This window comes from Cygnus atratus, chromosome 4 (genome assembly GCF_013377495.2).
Source record: "Cygnus atratus isolate AKBS03 ecotype Queensland, Australia chromosome 4, CAtr_DNAZoo_HiC_assembly, whole genome shotgun sequence".
Classification (NCBI taxonomy): Eukaryota; Metazoa; Chordata; class Aves; order Anseriformes; family Anatidae; genus Cygnus; species Cygnus atratus.
In genome coordinates, this window is record NC_066365.1 from 18,022,838 (window position 1) to 18,046,390 (window position 23,553).

The 23,553-nt window shown below is 39.8% G+C and overlaps 1 protein-coding gene across 1 annotated transcript in view; it reads left to right on the forward strand.

Moving 5' to 3' along the window:
• Window positions 1–6,540: 6,540 nt before the first annotated feature.
• ZDHHC2 (zinc finger DHHC-type palmitoyltransferase 2) overlaps window positions 6,541–23,553 on the forward strand; it is a 37,906-nt gene continuing 20,893 nt past the window's right edge. Inside the window, exons 1-4 of the mRNA XM_035537311.2 lie at window positions 6,541–6,771; window positions 16,709–16,735; window positions 19,821–19,915; window positions 23,141–23,261. Coding sequence (XP_035393204.1) covers window positions 6,576–6,771; window positions 16,709–16,735; window positions 19,821–19,915; window positions 23,141–23,261 — 439 coding nt within the window. The 5' untranslated portion in view covers window positions 6,541–6,575. The remainder of the gene's footprint in view (window positions 6,772–16,708; window positions 16,736–19,820; window positions 19,916–23,140; window positions 23,262–23,553) is intronic.

The window sequence follows — 23,553 nt, forward strand, 5'->3', positions numbered from 1 at the left end:
TTTTCTTTGCAGTATATATCATTCACGTTCTTCTGTCATTGATCCTTTTTTTTGTGTAACACGGGTGTGCAAGTACTTTACATTAGAGCATCTCTTCATCACAAGAGTGCTTTTTTTTGATCTTTTTAGATGACTATGCTTTTCTGCCACAGAATTCTGTATCAAAAAGCTGGACATACAAGGAAAGACAGGTGAAAACAAAGTATAATGGGACATGCCATCTGCTGCGGGGGGCACCCCTCGGACAGGCAGCAGTCAGTGTGCTCAAAAAAAGCTTATTCAAAATCCTCCAAATTCCTGTCAGCAGAGAAAATATATATTCTGCAACTAAGTAAAAGTTGAGGAACTGAAGGCTTTGACATTTTTAATCCAGCTCTTGGTCTCCTCCATAAATTAAGAAGACTGTAATAATGCAAAAAGTTATTTAGTGGATGCTAGGAACTACTCGCTGAGGCGCAGTGCAGCTGTAAATTCTGATAAAATGGTAACTGCTAAACCCCGCAGCTTTGTGATACTAGCTTCTGTCTGAGCTCTGATGAATTCCTCCTTCCCAGCAGAATATCCTGTACAGTATTAGCTGCTCCCTGCTAATATTCTGATGGTTAAAATCACACTGGCAGATTCTCTCTATGCACATTTTGACAGTAAGTTGGTTCCAATTACTTTCACAGCAAATTTATGCACTTTCTTCTAAAGTTATCAGGCTGAAGAAGAAGAAATATGAGCTAATGGTGACTAACAGCATATCGTTGGTCATACTGCCTGCTTTTCTATAGTTACTTGGTCGCTTCTTTTCCTAAATACCAGGATAAGAATGCATTCAAACAAAATGAGAATAAAACAATAGAGGAATGTTTCGCTTTGCTTTGATTCAACATTGCATTATACTCTCAAAGTAATCGTGCTCTCTTGTCCCTCTGGGGACACATTCGAAACAGTTTCTGGCAAAAGAACTCCAGGCTAATACTTGCAGAATTAGAAAAATCAGACCAAAATCTGACTATTCCAAAAATCAGTCTGAAAAAAGACTATAGCAGTATCAAGTCTGAACGCCCCTTAAAATCAAGCCAAAGTTAATGTATTTTCTAATATATGTGAGGTCTGAATGTATAGTATTTTTTCCCAATATTTGAAAATCCATGAAAGTATTTGTTCAGCACCCTGAACCTGTCAGCAGATGGTGCCCTTGGATATATTAAGTTCTTCTTACACACAAAAAGGCAATTAAATACATGGAGCATGCCTTAATCTTGAATGGGTAATGTTATTTTTTACCACTACCTTGACTTATAAATTCCTCCTACAGAACAACACTGTTAACTAGAAAAGTTCCATAAGAATATTAGTATCCAGTTGAAAAATTGTAATATAAAATACCTAATCTGTATATATAAACATGTATATAAACAGGAACTTATTCAACATTTAAGTTTTAGTAATAAGTTGCTATTTATTCAATATAAGGAAACACGTTATTACTCCTGTTTTGTTTTTTTTTTGAGAAAGTACACAGAGCTGAGGTACCTACATTCACCCTAATTTAAAAAATAAATGAAATGAACATCATAACATCATTGCAGAAGAACTTTTCCAGCTCCTGTTTCATAGTATCCATTGCAAACTTTTTATTTACAGTTTCCTTCTGAAAAATAGATTTATAATCCTTCTCCTTTTTAAACAGCTATAGCTATTAGCCGTGTTTTTTTAATAACTGATTTTACCATTAAGCAGTTTAGGTGATATGCCTGAGGTTGTATTTTCTGGTTGGAAAGAATGAAGTCATTTCATTCTAACCCTGAATTAGAAGGTACAACCTGAATTCAAGAGAGGTGGTGCTGTAAGGAAAAAAAATATATTTCAGGTATTCAAATCTCTGCAGAGCCACATATGCTCTTTAACAAATGCACACAGAGAATTGCACAATGTCCAGAAATACTGCAAACCATTTAAAATCAGCAAATGAACTACACTGCGTAACAGGTCAGCCCTGAGCGATCAATATGTTTGGGGGATAAACAACACATTGAAAAAATTACTGCTGAAAGTGACAGAAGAGTGGGTGGATAATAAGCCTAAATACGGCTTTGAACAACATCCCTGAGGGCAGACTCTGCAAATACAGTATTATATCAGTCTGGAGCAGCAATCAGGAAATCACCAGGAAAGATTTCATTACTTGAAAACTAGCTAAATGAGCCTCTCCCGTGGAGAACCGGGCAAATTTCCACACGCTGGAAAGTGAAAAAGAATATAAATAAAGCTTACAGCAACACTTAGGTTTGGTATGCAAACAGTTGTAATTTATTAAGTACCTAGATAGGGTGCAAGAGGGTGAATACCTGTGGGCCAGTGGTTCAATTAAAATACGTCCTATGGCTAGAATAGTTAAGACAGGAGTGGCTACCAAGTGGCTTTTCTTATGCAGCTGAGAACCACGAACTGTAGGCAGATAGTACTTGAGTCCAGCTGGGATGCAACAAGCATTTTCTAATTGGTTTCTTAGGAAGGAGACATTGCAGAGAGATTTCTTTTTCCATGTGCAGCAAGAGCGCTCCATCTCCCAAACACTGGAGAGAAGCAAGCAGCACATTGCCTGTTGTGAAGGTTGAAGAACATCCCTGCAGAGCCACTGGTTTGTCTAATTAGCAATGTCTGTCAGCTTGTCTGGGTGTCTGTGTCGATGCAGATTCCTGCTTTTACCTTCTTGTCCGTGTATTGCACTGGTGTGAAGGCAAATAGTTATCCTCCTGTCCTGTTGTCCCTCCTCCTCTTCCCGTTCTACTTCATGTGTGGGACAACTGGTGATGGAGAAACGATTCATAGTGGATTGTTTACACAGAGGAGAAGATGTTCATAGTCTATAAGCCATAAATTCCTGGTCAGATTCTATGAAAAAAAATATAAGAGTATTTTTCATGTGTGTTTATTTAGCACTCACTGTATTCTGTATATACCTAGTTCAGGAGTTTTTAATTGACCAAATAAACATTATTTTTCTAAAATACCACACTTAAGATCAAATTAAAGTTATTATGAGACTGTAGGAAGAACAATGCTTTATCACTTTCAAATGATTTTAGCATTCAGTAAATCTGTGACGTTAAAAGGAGCTCATAATATGAAGTCTTGTTATTTCACACTCAGTTGTTGTAATGATAGTCTTAAGAGTTCAGGGGAGTTTTATAGCTGAAATGTGATGAGCTGGATACACATGTTGTATTTCCAGCTACTTATTGTAACTCATGAGTGGGCTGTAAATGTGAATGCCTATGGCCAGCCTTGGATATTAAATCCTCAGGAAACTAAATGAATGCTGAAGTAATTCCCAATCTAAGCCTGATAAATGGTCTCTCACTGCAGTACTCCGGTATTTAAATCACATATACATTAAGGAGAACGCTATCAATTTACATAATTGCTGTTCTTCGAGTTATTTTCTTTTGTGGTTCATCTTGCTTTTTTTTTTTATTCTTATTGTTTCAAAATTTTATGACCATTCAAACTGGTACAAAACTGAGCTTTGAGGAGGCTTTTCATGCCAAATTAGCAATAACAGATTGTTTCTCTCCGCCATATATTAAACATTCTCCTTTGCTTGACATTTCCTTCTATTTTGCTGCTTTTACTTTACAAGGTTGATTATCAGAAACTGCTTATCACATCTTAAAATACATTCAAGATGCCTGTGTAATTTCATTAGATGTCCACATACCTTTTACTACGGTTTGCTCTAGCCAGATGACTTGCTAAGATCAGAAGTCCTAGTACGTTTTGTCACTTCCTAAATGCACCCCAATGCTCTGAATAGCTATCCATACACAATGGACATTGTAGAAATGCAGCATGATCTGACAATAATTTGCATATTAAGGAACTCTTCATTATCAGCAACAACAACTGCGATGTAATTCTTCATCTAAAAGTGGTGCTCTCAATGAAATGGAGCCCCCCAGACTTGCACAGGAGTATCTTTTAGTTTTTCTACTGCGTGCTAGGATATAAAGATGACTAGCGTTGAACCAGAATGACCATGATTTTGCATCTCTAGTAAATGCTATATTACAATAATGTTAATAATTATACTAAACAGTGAAATCCCAATTTTTGTAGAATCTGAGCAGCAAGAGGAGAATGGTACTGGCCATTAAAAAAGTTAGAAAGCCAGACTACAGAAGTCCATTTCCGTGAAGGGGCAATAACATGCCTCTAACCAGAAATTGTATGATGTAATTTGAGGTCTTTGTAACACTTCATCTTTTTGTTCCCGCATCTCTGGCAACCTGCCACCTCTCTATATACTTAGTTTTGTATAACTACTATTATCGTAAAGAATTAATTACTATGTTACATAGTGTTCTCTATTTAGCATCTTTCCCTGGCATGTGTTGTTGTCTGTCCTGTTTCCTATACGGCATTTTAAAATGGTTTACGGAAGAATTCTAATGTCATGAGAACTGCTTTACTGGCATACATACAGCAGCATGGCAGGTGCCGTCTGAACACTTAGAGAGCTGTAAGGAAACAGAAGCCAAGACATTACTGTTCCTTTTTTCCTGTACCCTTCATAAACACATGAGGGGACAAAGAGACAGATATTGGAACATTAGAGAATTAGGTCAAACATACAATGTATGTATGGTGATTGGTAAAATAACACATAATATATACAAAATAGTGATAGTATTAAGAAGCTTTCCATAGCCCCTGGGTACAATACAAAAACTTATTCTCACTTATGCATATAGTTTCCAGCAGCTATTCCCTAGAAAAACACAACACACCAGGTGCCTTTTCCAAGAGAGGTCCCTGTCACTTACTTCCAAGTATGTGTGTGAAAAGCCATCAACGGGATTAAATTGCCTTCATTTCTTTTAGCTTTTGCCAGTAAAGCATGAGGTGTGCCTTCAAGCAGTGGTAACTTTGCTCCTTATTCTTTTAAGATCTGTTTTGAATAACCATGGGTATTTTCATTAAGCATACTAAAGTCAAATCCTTTAAATGTTCTATTAAAATTTTGGCCTCAGCAATGACTTGCATATTTAATTACAGTAAAATTAGTTAAGTGAAATAAAATGGTTTTATTGTCTATATCATGTTGATTTTGGTCCCTTTCCTCTTGTTTAATGAAATACAGTATGTAAGAATATCAAATCTAGTTTTTCTGTACCTTTCGCTATCTCTACATTTTCAATGTAATTTGTTCTCTCCCTTTTCATGTTTTAGACTGCCCCACTGCAATGTATATCAAACTCCAGAAGTTATTTTAAGCAAATTCTATACCATAATTCCATGACACAGAGCACTTCCATAAATTATTATATTCCGGTCTTTCCATGGCATAATATTTTGTTCATTTCTTTTATAATATCTGTATAGGGACGAGATGGTTTCACTGAGCCATTCACAGTGATACACAAGTCTTTCTCTTGAATAGGTAAAGATAACTTCCTGCCTTGGCATATTTTATAGTTGTATGCTTCCCTCTCAGTATGTAATTCTGCATTGCTCAGTCACCCAGTTTACCAAGGGTAACTCAAATTCCTCAGCCTCATCTTGTAACAATGAGGAGCATGCGGTTTTGCATTGCATAAAAATACCACAGCTATATGGCCAACTACCTTTTCAGTACCTTTAATAAATATGCTAACTACTCACATTCATATTTTGGAGCCTGGCAGCTCACCTATGCTGTTTTTGTCATATTTCATCTATTTTTTTCTGTGTTGCAGCCTGTTCCTAATCTAATCAATGGCAGCTGTACTGTGATCACTTTGCTACAGGCATGGTCTCCTATGTGGGATATTATATGAACCTTTTTTCCAAATCTGAACACATTTTATTCAGCCACCTCTTTTACACCTACTGCATTGCCAGTGCTCTGGGAGATTCCAGCAGATTGTAGAAACACATCGCGCCGTTCTCAGCATTTCTAATTCTGGCACGATAATTCAGCCACGACTTGGGTGCGCATACCGTAAAGCAATGTGGATTTACTAGGACGTTCCACGAGTGTTTGATTACTATGCCCGTAACGTAAAGCATCTTTGGAAAGGAGTGAGTCAGCAGGCCGCAAGCCATCATCCCCTGCCAACCAGGACGGCCAGGTCTCTGACAGCCTCCTGCTCGCTGTGACACAGCAACCTGCCATGCTCGCTGCTCGTTGTTTAATTGTGTGTCATGTTTTAAGGGTCGCTATGAAACACTGCACACGAGGCAGCACTTTTTTATTTTTCGTGCGAGTGTTTTTAAACCATTTTCAAGGGAGGTTAAATATCACCATCCTTGGGTGGAAAATAAAAGTGGAGAGACTGGGAGAAAACCAGAAGTCCCCCCCTAGCCTCACAGGACCAACAAACTTGTGTCCCATCCCACGGTGTGAGGCAGCAGGGGCCCGGCGGAGGGGGGCGGGCAGAGCCGCCCCTTGTGCCGGCCCGCGGTGGGAGGAGCGCGGAGGGAAGAAGGGAAGGGAGGAGAAGGAGATAAGGGAGGAGAAGGAGGGAGGAGAAGGAGAAGGAGGGACCCCGGCGGGGCGGGGATGCGCGGCCGGGACGCGGGGCGCGGAGTGCGCGGCCGGGATGAGGTGCGGGAAGATGGCGGCGGCGCCGCCACCAGCGGCAGCAGCGGGGACAGCAGCGGCGGCGGCCGGGTCGGCGGGCGGCTGGGGCGGCGTGCGGCGGCGCTGCCAGCGGCTGCTCTACTGGGTGCCCGTGCTCTTCATCTCCAGCATCCTGTGCTGGTCCTACTACGCCTATGTCACCCAGCTCTGCCTGCGTGAGTGCCGCCGGGGGGGGGGCGGGGGGCGGCCGCCGGTTGTAGCCAGCCCGCGGCTTGCGCCGCGAAGGAGGTCGGGGAAGCGTCGTGTGCCTAAATTTGGCTTCTGGCGACCGAGGTGGAAGCGTGAAGGGGTGAAGTGGAGCCCCCCCGAGTTGGGAGCAGGAGGATCGTGGGGCAGGGCAGCTCCCCGGGGTGGGGTTTGGGGCACCCAAAGGATGCCCTCTGCCCCTGCTTCTGGCCCTGGGCAGCAGGCGGGTGGCCACGCACCTGGGGAGAGCTGGGTGTTTGGTTCAACTGCGGGGGGTGGGGGGTCAAGCCAGAAGGGTTAATTAAATGGCAAACCAGCTGGGCTGTCTTGAATCGATTCCAGTTTCTGTGAGTGTTTATCCTGCAGGAAACAATCTTTAAATTTTAGATGCGTCATGATGTTTAGATGTTTCATGGTGTTCGTTTAAATCCAGGTGTTTCATGAGCGGTGTTACAATGCTGGGAACACAAACTGTCCGCTGCATCTCCTTTACCCCTTTGCTCTAGGTGGGGATCACAGTGAGCACTGAGTAGCTGCCAAGCATCTGTTCAGGGATCGTGGTGGTGGTGGTGGTGGGGAAATACCCTCATCAAGCTCACTCAGTGCATTTATACGCCCGTATAACTTTGCCAGACTTCGGCTGTTCATGTGGAAAATCTCAGCAGTCTGGTAACTAATTCTGGATATTTTTTTTTAAACAGAAGAATGTGATGGGAAGGTTTTTGTTGTACAGATGCCTGGCTGAACCGTTGAGGCATTAAGCCAGACATGATTCCCTGGCTTAGCACCTCTTTTTTGGAGGGAGGTATCAAGACTTGGTATGGTGTAGTTGATATATATATATATTTCACTAACAGCATTCAGACGTGTTAAGTGCTGCTCTTCAGCTAGAAAGTGGGATTTGAGTGCTGTGTCCTGGTGAGAGGAGGAGCGAAGTGTCTCCCTGCAGAGCATTGTATGGGAAGCTGTGGGGAGAGGTGGCTGAGGGGAGCTGTAGGCTGACACAAGGAGGGCAAGGATGCTGCAGGAGTGAGTGACCCTATAGTTAATGTCTGTCTTAATGTACACAGCCCCTTGATAAGTACACAACAAAGGAGGCTTGATGTGGGCACTGCTATTTGAGTGATCTACTGTATGCTTTTTTCTATGTAAGTCTACCAAACAGAGGAAAAAAGAGTTATAGTGTACCTGAAAGCATTTCATAAGGCCTCTTAGGGTAATAGCAGGCTTGAAACTTCCTGTAAACTATGGCACTCTAAGTCCTTGAGAACCCCTCAGAGCAAAAGGCCTGTGATAGGAAGGAAGGGAGAGGGACTCTTGGGACTCTGCTAAAAAAGCCGGTGCTGAAGCCCTGTCTGTGAACAAAGGTGGCTTTTAAAATTTTCTTGTCATTTCCCTCTACCCACATTCCTCCTGGCTTACCAGCTTATGAATTCAGCATAACAGTTGCCCACGACTTGCCTTAATTCCATCTTTTATCTATATCTGGATGTTTTTCCTCATTTTTGGCATATTAAGATAAAGCAAACTTATGTCTTGTCTTACTAATGAATATTTAGTGTAAACAACAGAAGGAATAGCTAACAACTTTGGGAACGAAAGCCAGCAGCAGGAAAAGGCTGTAAGCGTTTCAGTGCTTTGAAGCCAGCCTGTCTGCTCTGCTCATCTTTTATTCCTGCGGCGCTGCCTGCTCAGGGGATGTGTGTAACTGCTGATTTTGTTGCGACTGGCTGTCAGGGATGCTGATGACAAGACAATGTACAGCAAACAATGTTAACCATTGTGCAGTAGGATTTAGCAAGCAGCGTTGCACAGTTCTGATGTAAAGAGTTTCTTTGAGCTTTTAGTAATGAGAGTTTCAGTTGTAGTGTTCTGGGTGTTTTTGCAGTTTTGACCGAGTGTTGTAGGAGGGAGCTTACATTGAAAAAAAGAAGGAAGTTCCCTGAGGTGTTCCCTTTCATCCCTAAAACTTAGCAGTTATGGTATTGAGCAACGTTTTAGAAATCAGGAAAAATTATTCAGGCTTCAGAAACAGTAACAAAAAAAGGCAGAGGGGAGAGAAAAGGAACCACAACTTTTACCTGTGGTATTACCACGCTTGGAGTTCTACCTCTTTAGTTAGTGGATTCAGCTAAGTGCTTGCACGTCTTTAACCTTTAAGATAAAGGAGAAAGGCATTCAAGGCCTTTCAGTCAATGGTCGTTCTCTTCCTGCTGCTTATAAAATACTAGAGTTAAATGAGATGAGTCAATTTTTAAAAACTGCGAAGCTGGAAATGTTGTAAAATACATTTGTTTTCAAAGACTCTCTAATATGGGAACAGCACCTTTACAGTATATGAGAAATGTTATTTTTTACAAACCTAAAGGACAACGCTACTGCTTGCTGTGGCTTTGGATGTCGATTTGGGAGAAGGATGTAAAATCGTCTCTGAAGGGCTAGACTAAACACTAATGCATGTAGAAGGGAACATGCATTGGACTGGAAACTTTTTTTTTTCTAACAGCAATGTCTAATTTTTCCTAGATAGTGTGGATAGACTTGTTTCTAGGATCTGCAGTGCGCTTAAGTAAAACAGAACTTTTTTTTTTTTTAAATTCTCTGATATAAAAATATTTTGTGGCATCTCACAGTGCTTCTGGGCTTGCAAGCATCCTGCTCTTTGAAATTGTAATTGTTCCTTATTGCTAGAAGTGGAGTGATTCATAGGACTGATTGAAAACTCTCCCAGAAAGGAAAAGGCTGCATGCTGTAGAGGGTAGATTTTAATTCAGGATTTCTCAAACATGTAATCTCTGATTAGTTGTAGCCTTTGGTTAAATCAGATGAAGTTTTGTATGAGATCCCACAACTCTTGTCAAATTCCTTTGTATCTCTAAGGTCAATAATATTTGAAAATAAGATATATTCTTCCATAAAAATAATTTAGAGGCTTTGGCGTGACCCCAAATCCTCACATCTGGAGATAAAGTGAAATCAAAATGATGTTCAGTTAAAATATACCTACTAGGTGGAAGAGTGTGATGGGATCTCATGCTTTTCTAATTCCTGCCAATTGTTCTCACAGTAGCTGTGGATGCATAAATATAAAACTAGAGAGGTTTCTAAACATACTTTTTTTTTCCATTGTTTTTATTCTGCATTTGCAAGCCTTCCAAAATTTCATAAAGAGTGATGCACTCTAAAAAGAGTAGAAAACACTAACAATGCACAGTGATTATGTTGCACTTTGGTAGTGAAGCTACTGAAATTTCAACATAAGGTATTTGGAACAACAACATGAACTGCAAATACAATGTTCTCCCGTCCTCTTCATCCATGTGTCCATACTCAGAAAATGCATTTTGGATCCAGTAAACTCTGCATATGCAAAGAAAATAATTTTTCTTAGGTTTTCCTCTTTAGGTGCATCTCTAATTCGGGTTAGTAGAACTATAAGGGGCTTCGAATAGTTATCCACTCCATTACCCACTGCTTTGGGTAAGGCAGAACCGGTAGATATTTGTGCTGTTTCTGACAGCTATTTGTCAGAAATGTTCTTGACAATCTTGGATATTGAGATTTATTTATTTTTCCTACCAGTTCATGATTTGAAGTTATTTATGGGAAGGAAAACCTGAACATTTGACAGTGCTGGGACAGATGGTGACAGTTTTAACTGTGCTGATGAAATGGTTGTCCAATAAAGTACAAATTGGTTTCATATGTACAGTTTTAATTCATTTTTACTTGTCACCAATTTTAATTTGAAGGATAATACTCTTGCTCAGGGAATCGTGTCCTAAAGCACAACTTGAATTTGTAACTTTAAAGAAGGAGGATAGACCTGCTGTGGAACCTGGAAATGAGCAATGAGCATTTTTCTAACTACTTCAGTGAAGAGAGAGGAAGGAAATGTTCCCACCTGGTGAGTGGTCTGGCTGATCTGAGAAAGCGCGAGTGACTTAGCACAGTTGAAGGGGGAGGCAACAAGACATTCACCATCCAGTCAGGAGAGCTCATAAACCACATCCTTGTATTTTGTATGAATGTGTAAATGTGAGCTGCCCACCACTACCTTTAGTGCAGAACAGAGAAATGTGATGCGTCACCCAGCTGCTAAAGAAGTTAATGGGCGTAAAAGAGTTTTGCTGGAGGACCAGATTGGTTAGCGCTGAACGGAGGGTTTTGATTCAGTGCAGTGACAGTGGAATGGAGTTATAGCGGGATAAAAAGCTGCTTAATTCATCACAATTTAGAGGCAGAATTAATGCGTGCCCTGGAGGCATGGCACAGTGTGATCAGGGATCAGAACGTGTTGAGACAGAAGCTGATAGACCGTGTGCATGGCAAAGGGAAAAGTGGGGGCCCAAGATTTGGTCATCTGGGTTTGAGCTCTTTGCTCCATATGTTCTCCAAATGGATTGAAGGATTTCTGGTACTCATCGCTCACGTCTTGTAATCAACTACAGCTTACACTTCACTACAGAAATACACATATGTTGTAACACTGCTGTCTGTACCTTGGCTGCTAAGATAGCAATGGATTTTGGTCAAAGCATAATTGTATATGTATTTATGCCAGGTTTTGCAGGTGCCACATTTTTTCTCTTCTGATCTCTGCTTGCTTTTAGGAAAGCTTAAAACCTCACAGCTGAAGTAAAATTGGCTTCTGAATTTTAGCCAGCAGGAATTCCTGTGCATTTCCCAAATTTCATTTGATTTCTTTCTCAGAATTTCAAAGAAAGCTCCACTTCTGAAATTGAGTTAGCATTGCTTGATATATAGCAGCTTGTATAGATGTGTTCGTCGGGGTGTGCCCTTTCTTTGCTAAAAAGGGTCTGATCATACAAATTTAGGAGTGGTTTAAAGATAGTCCCTGTGACATGGGAAGTGAATAAGAAGTTTGTAAAGATGAAAGATTAGATCTGTTTTGGGGCACACTCAGTTTGCAAGCAATGGTTTTGTTGTGACCCTACCTGAAAGGATGTCAGATGGCAGCTCCCTGTTGGTAGGGGAGCACTGATGTAGTTCAATGGGCACAGTACTAGGGGTTCAAATGAATTTACTGACACATTCGCAAATACTGTCAAATCCAAATGTGTGCACTATTGAGGACTATGCTAACCTTATATCTCCCAGGAATAGTTTGTTGCTTTTGTTCTTAAATGAAGCAGTGTCCCAAGTCTCCTCCTTGTCATTCTGAATCAATGCAATTCACTGCTCTGCCTAGCAAAGTGGCAGTTTGTATTATAGCACTGATTTTTATTATTATTATTATTATTATTATTTGTAAAGGACTATTGCATATAAGGATAGAATACTTGTCACAACAGTAAAACACTTTTATGTGTGCAGAGAGTTAAACTGCGTCTATAGATCAGTGTTTTACAGCTTCAAATGCGTTATAAAGATGAAATACATACTTAGTTTTGTGAATCGGATCCAGGATGTTAAATTATATACAAGTTTGAGAGAAACAACTATTTATAGATGTGGCTGCAGAGTCTCAGAATTAGATCTATCTGATATTCCCATCCCAAAGTTTTAAATATTTTAAAGATGTACATCAAATGTGGAAGCAATATTTTGTATATTCGCTTCCATTAAAGCTTTTAAAGATTCATTGCTTTCTCCAGTCTTTTATTATTATTATTATTCATCAATTACATTCACTGCTCAGGAACTTTGATTTTGGGTTTAGAAATCAAGCAAGATTTAACGCTGGAAAACCAGTGCAATTTTTTTTTATTTTTTTTACATTAATTTTATCCTCTGAGATCACTTTGGAATTCTGTGCTAGTAATGTGTCTTGCTGTGTCTCAGGCTATCTGGAGACAGATGCCTACTTAATTTTTCCATGGGTAAGTGAGAATAAAGATTTCTAGAGAAAATGAGCCCTAGCTCAAGAAATGGGAAGTCCACCTCTAAGCTGAAGTAAGGTCTGATCCAGCACGAACTGACTTCGCAGAGTCAAAGGAGCACGCGTGGGTTAACCTTTTACAAATGAGTTATTTTGCAACAATGAGTTGTTGTTGCACAGGCTGCCCAGAGGGGCTGTGGACTCTCCATCCTTGGAGATCTTCAGAAGCCCCCTGGACATGGTCCTGGCAGCCAGCTCTGGGTGGCCCTGCTGGAGCAGGGGTTGGAGCATATAGGCTTCAGAGGGCCCTGCCAGCCTCAGTTGTGCTCTGGTTTTGTGATAAAGGAGTTGTAGCAGGAAGTCTTGAGATATTTTGGCGCCTCTTTGGCTATCAAGGTGCATTCCTAATGCTTGAATGCCTTTCTCCCAGTAATGAGGACTACCAGCTGGCACAGGGTGAATTCCCCAGGCTTTTACAGTGTCCCCTCCATCATGAATTTTTACTCTGCTGGTAATTTTTTTTTTTCACTCTGTATTGTGTAGCGTAACTTTCTGTCCTCAGTCTAATGTGTTTTTTTTTGCAAGCACAGACAATCTATTCAGTGGCGTAGACTAATAAGTGTACTGTACTGTGGCTGATGGCCCAGGAAACCGGCATCTATGTTGGCCAAAGTCCCATGTATGTCCCAGCCTGTTCCCTGATGCTGATGAGCACCGTCTGTAAGCCGTGTAATGAAACAGAGAGGCTCTAATTACATGATAGTCTGCTGGTGCTGAACCGTAAATGGCGTCCTGGCAGTGCAGCACCGGAAGGCTAATTCTTAACGAAGCGTGCCCCCACGGCGTCTCAGATGAGCAGAGTTCTGACTTGGTGCTGACTACTTGGAGGCAGGTCGTGCTTTGACAATTATCTCTGGCTCTGAAAATGTGGAAGCTGCCATGCCATAGCTATTGCAAAGGCTCTTTGCCTGTTTCCTCCAAACCTGTAAAAATTGCTTCACGGTTGGTCCTGGTGTGTCCTTGGTGCTTATTTTTAGTTACTATAGATGTAAGTACTTTCTATGCTTATTATTTCTATGCTATTTGACTACCAGTACGCGAATGTGCAGTATTTAAGCTGATATTTATTAATGACAATGCGCGGTCTGACCTACTTTTTTGTGCATTACCAGCAGTTAACACAACCCCTAGGAAAAGAGATGAGAAAACCACCAGAAAGTGGTATAAATGATTCACGAAAGACTATATAATCAAGTACTATTGAATAATGTTGCAAAGGCAGATCACTGTATCTACTGAAAAATAGGGAATTAATTTTTAATAAATATATTGAGGGTGCTGTTCGGAAAGTGGGGAAAAATAGCAAACATTTTTGTTCAAATTACAAATTAGTCAGATTTTTCTTGATTAAAAAATGATTTTCCATGCACTTAAACAGTGTGATTTTTAGAACTGTAAGCATCTTGTAGTTACCCGGGAAAGACTTTGTATCGTGGTCATTCAACAAATAAATTAAGTTTACTTTTCACAGGAAATTTAAGGGAAAGATTGATTTCTACGGGCTATTTTTTCCTGTTGTTTAATTCTGTCTCATTTAGGGGGAAGGAAAAACGTATTTCCTCCCTGGTCATGTGGTCCCGCAGTCACCTTTCAATTACTCTCCCCCATCTTTATACTTCCTTCAGGGAGCCTTTGTCAAAGGCGATTTAAAAAAGGCCTGAGCAGGAGGAGTAATACTTCACCCTGTGAAAAGCTGCAGGTTACTGGATAGCTGGCATATTCCTCCGTGGCACGGTCAGAGGGGATGTTTGCTAAGCAGTGCAGTCAGGCTCTGTGTAAACATCCATTGCAGTATGTGTGGAGAAAAAGAGCGGTAAGGTTGGAGATGGTGGCCTCGCTCAGACATGGTGCTTCTACTTCAGTCTTGCGTGGTGGTGGCGACTCAGGAGTGCATGCAATAACTCTCTTGCCAATTGGTAAGAGATTAAAATGACACAAATGTCCATAAAATTGTTTCTCAGTCATCTTTGGGCACCTAATGTTTTAGCCTTCAGGATCTGCAGCTGCTGCCTGTCAGGAATACTTGGCTTCCAAGCTAGATACTGCAAAGCTGGAAAGCCTGTCTCCTGAACAGATGCAGGCTCTGAAGAGCGTGTCTCCTCCAGGAGGTGCACAGAAATTTTGAAAAGCTGTAGGCCTGCAGTGAAAAACAGATTATTAAATTTGAATTTATTGGTTGTGTCAGTCCTTTACTTGCAGACATAGAAATGTTTCTGTTGCGAGCAGACATCAGCATTCGAAGTCTCTTCTGTCCTTAATCAATAACTGCAGTTGGTCCCCATCAGATGTGCTACTTAAGAGAAGATGATGTATGGAGGAAGAGAATGCGCTTGTCTAATGTTGATTCAATGACTGGAAAATAAGTCTCAAAAACATTAATATGTTTTATCCAAAGTTAATGGGGAGAAAGGTGATGACAAGCGCTCTCACAACAATGGTCTAAGCCCTTGTTAGGAGGAGAAGTACCACCAATCATTGTGAAAGGTCAGATGAGTAAACTCATTTGAAATTAGTGCTTCTGCACTGTATGCATTGCTAAGGCTTTTTAATTAGCAGAATAGTTATTTGGAGAAGACTAGCAGAAATTTTACTGTAGAGGAATTCTCCATACCTTCCTGGTCATACCAAGTGGAGGAATAAATTCAGAATTTGTGAACTGGCTGTTCTGCCCTAACTTGAGAGCTCCAGCACTCTTAAATTAATGCATCAACTCTAAAGATGTCTTTGGGTTATTCCTGGTGGGTGACTGCTTACAATTTCACAGTTTTTGTGCATGCTGATACTGCAGCATCTCTGCTCCTCAGAGTCACGTGTGTGTATATATTTCCTCAGTTTCTTTCTAGCTCTTGTCTAGGTTGATATCTAGTTTGTCAAACTGTGCTGTCAATTAGCTAAACCTGAAAATTGAGGGTGGAATAGAGTTTTCTTTATAATATGAAACTTCTGTGGTGTCTTTCTGACTTTTCTAAAAACTCTTTAAACATGGTTATTTACTATTTTCCCTCGGGTTATGTAGATGCTTGTTTGAGTCAATCTAGAGTCAAATACCCATTTTAATAGACCTGTTTTGTAATTATAGAATTACAGAATAATTTATGTTTGAGGGGACCTTAGCCCATCTATTCTAACCCAAAGCAGGGTAGGTGTGAGATCAGGCCAGGCTGTTTGAAGTGCTACCCAGTCTCCAAAGCTGGAGACCGTACAGCCTTTCTAGGCAACTTGCTCCAGTGGTGGACTCTTCTCATGGTGGAAAAGCCTTTCCTTGTATCAAATTCAATCCTCCTTTTAATTTATGGCCAATATTTCTTGTCCTCCCACCAAGCACCATTATGAAGAACCCAGCTCCACCTCCTTGATGCCTCCATGTAGGTCCTGGTAGGCTGCTGTTGGGTTCCCCCACAACTTTGCCTTCCCCAGGCTAAACAAGACCTGATCATGCAGCCTCTGCCCAGAGGATGGGTGGTCCAGTCCCTACCAGTTTGGTGGCTCTCCCCTGGACTTGCAGCTTTCTTGTACTGGGAGGTCCCAAGACGGGAGCAGTGTTCTGGTTGCGGTCTACTTTTGTCTATTTTTATGCCTTGGAGATCTAAGGTATCACTGGGTATAGTTGGCAAAACCAGTTCTGGGGTCTGACACCTCTACCTCAAGAGCAGAACATGTATAAACAATAAAACTTGAAGATCCGCAGTTAAATAAGTGTTCTTACAGAGGTGGTTTCCTTGGGCTAAACTTTGGCAACTTCAGATGAAAGAAAGCTCTATGGAACTGAGCCTGGGAATGGGGGCTGGAAACATTTATAAGCAATTGGCATTGATTTTAATTCTTTACCTATTCCAGTGATGAATGTACACAGCTGCACTATAAAAGCTTGATATTGTATAGTCTTAAGCTCGTATCATTTGATAATTACTCTTCCCTATTTGGTTGAAAAACAAAAGCTTAAAATACTCAGTTACATCATTTGCTATTTAAAAATAATTTTTACTTTCTTTCTCGTTTTTCAGTAACAATGACAAGCATTGGAGAAAAAGGTAAGATTTTTATTTGCTGTTTATAAGTGGAATTCATATGCCAGGGTAGTACAGTAGTTTATGAATAGAATTGAGATTCAGATCTGTTACATTTTAAATGAATGCATTTGGTGTGCTCCTCAGCTCCTTCTATTATTGTCTGATCCTGAACATTGCTTTTACCATTTAAAATAGAGATGAGAAAAATGAGGACTTTTACTCTCCTTTACTGACTTTCTGAAGTATCAACTAAAATAATCCTTATATTCTGTTTTTATTTTTTATTTTTATTCATAACAAGGACAGCTCTTGTAAAACCAAGGCTTTTGAAAATGATCAGGGTGGTTGTGCAGGGTGCAGCATACTTAAATGAGAGATGATTTTTTTTTCTCCAGCTTCATTTTAGCCGATGTCTTTGAAGACGCAGAATCATTCAGATACATAACCTTTCCAGAAAGTAATAAAACTGCCTGATTAGCTATCACTACCCAAAGGCAGTAACATATTGAGATTGCTTTTCCAGATGCTATTTTAAAGCTACAGCACAACTTGGAACTGTAGAGTGAGGCTGTGAAGCTTATGGAGAAGGGGGATAAGGGTTAGGAGGCACACAGTGTGCTACTTACACTTGTGTCATCCCAGCAGTTTTTAAGTCATTTGAGACTCCCTCACTTAGTAAAATCTTTTGATAATTAAGAAATATTTGCTTGAAAAAGATGTTTCCATTCAGTGATCTTCCCCACGCCGCCAACACAGGAGAGCGTGTGCACACCCACACACTTCAGCACCTGCAGGCTGTGAAACAACTCCAGCTTCTTGCTGCTCCGTTGTGGAAAAACAAAGTTCAGTGTGTCGGTAGGCATTGCTCACAAAGCAAATCAGAAAAAGACATCGATGACCATTAAATTTCCTTTTTTTAAAGATGCTCAAAACCTCAGTGAGCCAGTCAGGAGAAATTTACCATGTACTTCTGTACCCTGTACTTGCTGTACTTCTACCCAAAGTGTTGTCAGGCATGACAGCTGGGCAGATATGGCTCACCCTCCCTTTTGCCCCCTATTAGTGCGTGTTGTAACCTTCCAAGCGACTCTAGCTATTTTTAAGTTGGTTGCCTTCATACGAGGGCTACGCTATTATTTTTTTTAATTTTGTTTAAGGAAATGTGTAAAATAGAAGGATTTCTGTGGCAGCACCTGGGTGAGATGGGACTCCATCACAGTGTAAGGAAACTGGTGGCTGGGTGACCTGGGAGATGTGACAGGTCAGGGCCTTGGCCACGCTGGAGGACTGAGGTGCAAGAACAAATGAAGGGAGCTCGGGTCCTGTGCAGACCTTAAAGGGGATAATCTCTTTAGGCTGTTTTTTTTCTTCCTATATATGGAAAATGATTTTTTTTTTTACTGACCACAGTTACTCGTCTTCTCTCTGTAATAAAATACAGATACAGATTGGTAAATACACGGTGTACCAAAATGATATAATGCCCTGCCTTACCCTTATTTTACGCTATGAATATGCTGGTTAAAAAAAAATACTGATTTTCTTTGAGTAGATCAGTTTTTCTTGGAATTGATTAAAAGATTAAAAAAATGCTCCGCTGAAAATGCAGACTGTACCTGCCAGAAGCTTTTGCAATAGCAACATAGTGTAATCCAGGATATTGTGGTTGATGTGGGGTCCAGGTCTATCATTTACTTACGCTGATAAGATATTTTTTTCAGTTTATAGATGTGACACATGGCATCGTGAGATTTTGCTAGCTTTTGTTTCATATCCTTTTTAACTGTCGAGTGAACAAGAATAAATACTTACTGTGTTGTGCTTTTTTTGAATAAACAAACTTCAGTACCAGAAACATCTATTCAGAGTTATTCTGGAGGCAAAATTACAAACGCCAAGAACATTCTGGGCTACTGTTCCTGCAGTTCTGCACACCATCCCAAGTGTTATGGAGAATTCTCTAGCACTGAATAGCTTTATATATACATGTATAAAAACCACAGGCTAACCATATGGGGACAGTATTTCAGACTGTGCAGTGAAAGTGCATGTTTCCCTTTGTGATTTTTTTTGACAATCTTATGAGTTTACAGCAGCTGCATAAAGAATATTTGACAGGTGTAGCATCTCTGACCAACTCTGAGGTCTCTATAATCTGAATTCATCTGCACAACAGGGAAATAATATTTTGTGCAGCTGTGGTCCTAGGTGGCCTTTATTTGCCAATTCTGTGCCCAAGGAAGAATAACCTAAGGAAATACTTCTCCTTGTGAACTAGGGCAATTAAATCAGGGGACACAGATTTTGGATTTAGTATTCACTGTAGTGAATTGTTAGCATCACTGATGGCTTCCTGCAGTAATGTACATATTAACTGGTATGTACAGTGAGAGCTTTTAAACAGAAATACCTAGCAATACGTGGCAGGTCTTTGAAAAAGTTCATGTTACATCGTGTTCTCTTTTTAAAAAAAAAAAAAAAAAAAAAAGGGCGTAAATGTTGACAGGCATCTATTAAAATCCATGAATATATTGCTGGCTGTGAAGAATATAAAGCAGTGAACACTTGAGTTTAAAGAACCTGGAGGGTTTCAAGGCTGTTTCTAAAAACCTGCATCTTATAAATCTAGCAAAACAAATTAACTGGTTATGGTTATTATTCAGGTATCATATGCACACAAAGTCTCTTCTCACTCTGGTTGTTTAGGTATTGTAACACCTTGTTGTTAGGTAACTATAATTCCTTTTTTTTTCCTCTCCATGGCTAACAGTCTCTCTGCATGGTTTATGAAACTGAAATGCAGAGAAAGTTCTGTTAAATAGGTTTTAACAAATGCAAAAAGGGAGACTGCTTGCTTGAAAATAAGCAAATAACAGTTCCCCTCAAACTTTCATAGTATTTGTAGCCTGGCTACTCATGGCTTCCCCCATGCAGTCTGTATTGTCTCATGTAAAGTTGCAGTGCAGTATTTCTGTTGCAGAGCTTTTGCAGAACCTCTGTATTTACATCTGTTAGAGTAAATACCTGTGGCATGTACTGTATCTGTCTGTAAGCACTATACTATCGCTGGTCTGTTGGTATTAATTCTGTTCCTTTTTGATTTTAGTTGTGTGCCTGGTTGCTTACCACATATTTTTCATGCTGTTCGTCTGGTCATATTGGAAAACAATCTTTACGCTACCAATGAATCCTTCAAAAGAAGTAAGATAAACTTAACTTTCATTTCTGAAATAGCCTAGTCAAATGCCTGCTTTTGTAGTGTTTGAGTAACTTAGGCTCTGATCTCATGTGGTTTTACACTGTGTAGAAAGATACAGCTAGTAGTTGCAGCTTCTTATTAGGAAGAAGTCAGATTGCAAACAGCATAACTGACAAATCAAAAAAAAAAGCTACACCTTATCTAAATTTTAAAGATACTTGAATTTTAAAAATTAAATAATATTTATGATGTTAAAAAGAAAAAAAAAAACTTCAGTTGAAAAAATTGGTGTTATTTGAACTAGCAGATTAAATCTTTGCATGGAACTATATTTTTATATGGGGAAAAATATTTCCATGTGTTTTACATATACGTTGAGTTGCCTGTCAGCATCTGTCAGTTGTCCCCTAAATTCAAGCTTCTTCCACATCTGTTTTGGTGTGAAGGAACTTGGTTGTGGTATGAGTGTGCAGTCAGGTAAGCTGATGCTGGGGAGCGTGTAGAAGAGCTGCATGGAATAGATGTCAAAGGTAGATATATACCCCGGATCCAAGTTCAGCTAGTACAGAAGTGTTAAATGAGAAGGATCCAGTTGTCTTGAAGAACATTATGATACAAACTGCATTCAACATCACATAGCCTCAAGGTGATTGTTTTTAGTTCTTTGTGGTTGATTTTATTTGTACTTTTTGTTTTAATTTTATATTCTTTTCTAATGTTTAAAAAATAAAAGATAATAAAACTTCCTAGTCTTAACATTCTTCCCCATGCAACTTGGTACAACCAAAACAAGCTTTTGGCATCTTATCCTGTCTGTGTACAGACACCCCAACTTCCTCAGGAGGTGCTGTGTAACAAAACCTTTCAGGCCAGGAGGAAGCATCCTACAGCTGCTTTGGAGTTTTGAAATACCCACAAAGCCAATACTTATTTTGGCATGGACTCCTAGCTTCATCTCTTATAATTACCATGCCAACACGATATGAATAGCTTGTGGTTTCTACTGTCTGTTTTGCGGAGGTTCTCTGGGTAATTTTCATTCACTAAAAAGATATGTAATTGTGAAGACAAGTAGATAATTCAAAGTAATTGGCATCTTCCTTGAATTTCACACTGCAGTCTTTCCTCTCTGCCCCAAGCTGTAGCAGGGAAATAAATTAAGAACTTACTTCATTTAGTAATTACATAGCAAAATATGTGCATATATATATGGTGACTGTAGTGATAATTAGAAGGCTTTTCAAATCACTGGGCTGATGTCATTAAAAGACTACCAAAACATTTTGACAAGTCTTCAGTAATTATGCTGATATTCTAAAACTACCATACGATGCTACCAAAGCACTTCAAATATCATATTAAAAGTAGTGAAGCTAGGTAATAGAAAGCAATGTGTGATGTTTCCATGTTCTTTGAATTTACACAATGTTGCTGGCAGTAAGTGACATCTTTTGTTGTTCCATGTCTTTTTTGCTAATCTGTTAGAGCATAATTTTTTAAATTAATTAGGATGTTTTGTGATGTTAAGTTACTGTTTGACTTCCAGCTTATGGGATAAAGTTTGTAAATGTAAATGGATGTACTTTCAACTTACCTGTCAACTATAGCAAATATTAATTAGAAGACTAAAAAGCAGATGAAGCTTTTGCATTTTGTTCTCATGAATACTGCAGCTTGTGCAAACCACACAGCATGTATGATGCTACCTAAGCTTATTTCAATTTTTTACACATATTAAAAGCATTAAAGTACTCTCTGGCTTGACATTTAAAATATTTTTAGCTTAACGTTTTTATTCTGAAATTCAGTGTGTTGTAGCCATCCCTCCCATACTAGAAATAGTTGTCCTGAGAAACACTTCAAACGCAGATGATACCATACTACCTTAACTACTTCAGGTCAGAGCGTGCCATTCTGTGCCTGTGTGTACCAGCTATGTGCGGGTATTGCATGAAGGTGGGAGAGAAGATGGTTTCCCAGGCAGGAGGGTTTTGCAGACTTCAGACTACTCTGAGAACTGGTACAAAATGATAGAGGAATAGCTTTACGTGCTTTCAAAAAGGAAGCGTTAAAAAAGTGTTATTCTGAACCAAGTTTCTACAGTAAGAAATCCTATGTCACCCAATATAAATCAATTCAGGTGTTAGCAACAGGAGTGTGTTCTTGCTAGGAAAAAATAAAAGAAGCTTTTTAATTTCTGAGAAGCTCAGGTTAGACTGTGAACCTCTAGCTTATACTGCAAGATTGTGAAACCATCAGGAAAGAGGAGTGATGCCTCTCACCTCTCTATGGAGGTGAGAATGGGTTCCTACCTATGTGTTTCTGACTGCTTTCTTAGTTTTACATGCATCACCTTCATTTAGGAAAAAAGTTCATGTTATAATGACCAGCTCTTAAGCCTTTCTGTAGACATAAACACTAGTGATACCAAGGACTTCCGTGCCTTCCCATTTCTAGAAGCAACAGTGACAGTGTTGGTTATGTTGCTGTGCTGCCGGGGATCTTAAAGTGTAAGAAATTTGTACAACTTAATGCATAGCATGTATCTCTTTCAGTAATTTCTTACCCTCCGAGCTGTTACAGGAGCAACGGTTGCCATTGCCACTTCAGGCAGGGACAGAAGTTGCTCAGTGCAGGAGGCGATGAGAGGTGGTTATTCTGTCATGTAGGCCACGCAGCTCTTCCCTGCTCCCAGCTGGCCTGGTGTAAAACCACGTCCAAATGCATCCATGAAGAGAACAGTGACTCTCCAGTGGCAAAGGATAAAAGGGAAAATGCCAGACATTAGAACAGAAATTCGGCTATCTTTTCTGCTATTGCTAGTAGCATATTTTCTTTCAGTTAAAGACAGGCATCCCTAGTTTATAGTCACTAGCTAATATTTGATATTACAGTAGATTAACTATTTTTCAAGGGATTGGTAATTAAATTTGATCATGACAACTCTTGATCCTCCCTTTGAAGAGTGTCTCTTAATACTTCTGGAAACATTCAGCATTATATCTACACCGAATCAGAAGGAATTTTAATATTGTGTTGCTTCAATAGTAGTCAAAAATGCGATAAACTGAATTAATGCTCTTAGGAACAGTGAGTTATTTGCTGTAATACCTCATATATGGTGCTAATCCATCTTTATGTAATGAGTGTTTCTCTTTACATCTCTACAGGTACTTATTTAACTTGCAATTTGCTAACTTATCTTTTGGTTTTAAAAATTATTCCAGTTTCATCTATCATACTCAGACAAGGAATCTCTAGAGAGGGAGCCTAGAGGTGAATCCCAGCAAGAAGTCTTACGACGGGCAGCCAAGGATCTTCCTATCTATACGAGGACAATGTCTGGAGGTAAATAGGTGTTCAGGAGACCACTGAAGGCAGGTGTCTTGATGTACTTGGCTGCCTAAACTAATTCAAAGTCTTTCAAGGATTTTAGGGAAGAATCTCTTTTCATAGTTCATAAATCAGCAGTGCAACCCAAGAACTTAACTTATTGAATACATGTAACTTTATGCAGTTTCACATATTCAATGAAAACAGTGTTGGAGAGTAAATTGCTGTGTACAATTTCTAATTTTTACAGTGGATGGACAGTGCCTTGCTAAATGTTTGCAAACTGAAGGTAAACAATAGCATATAA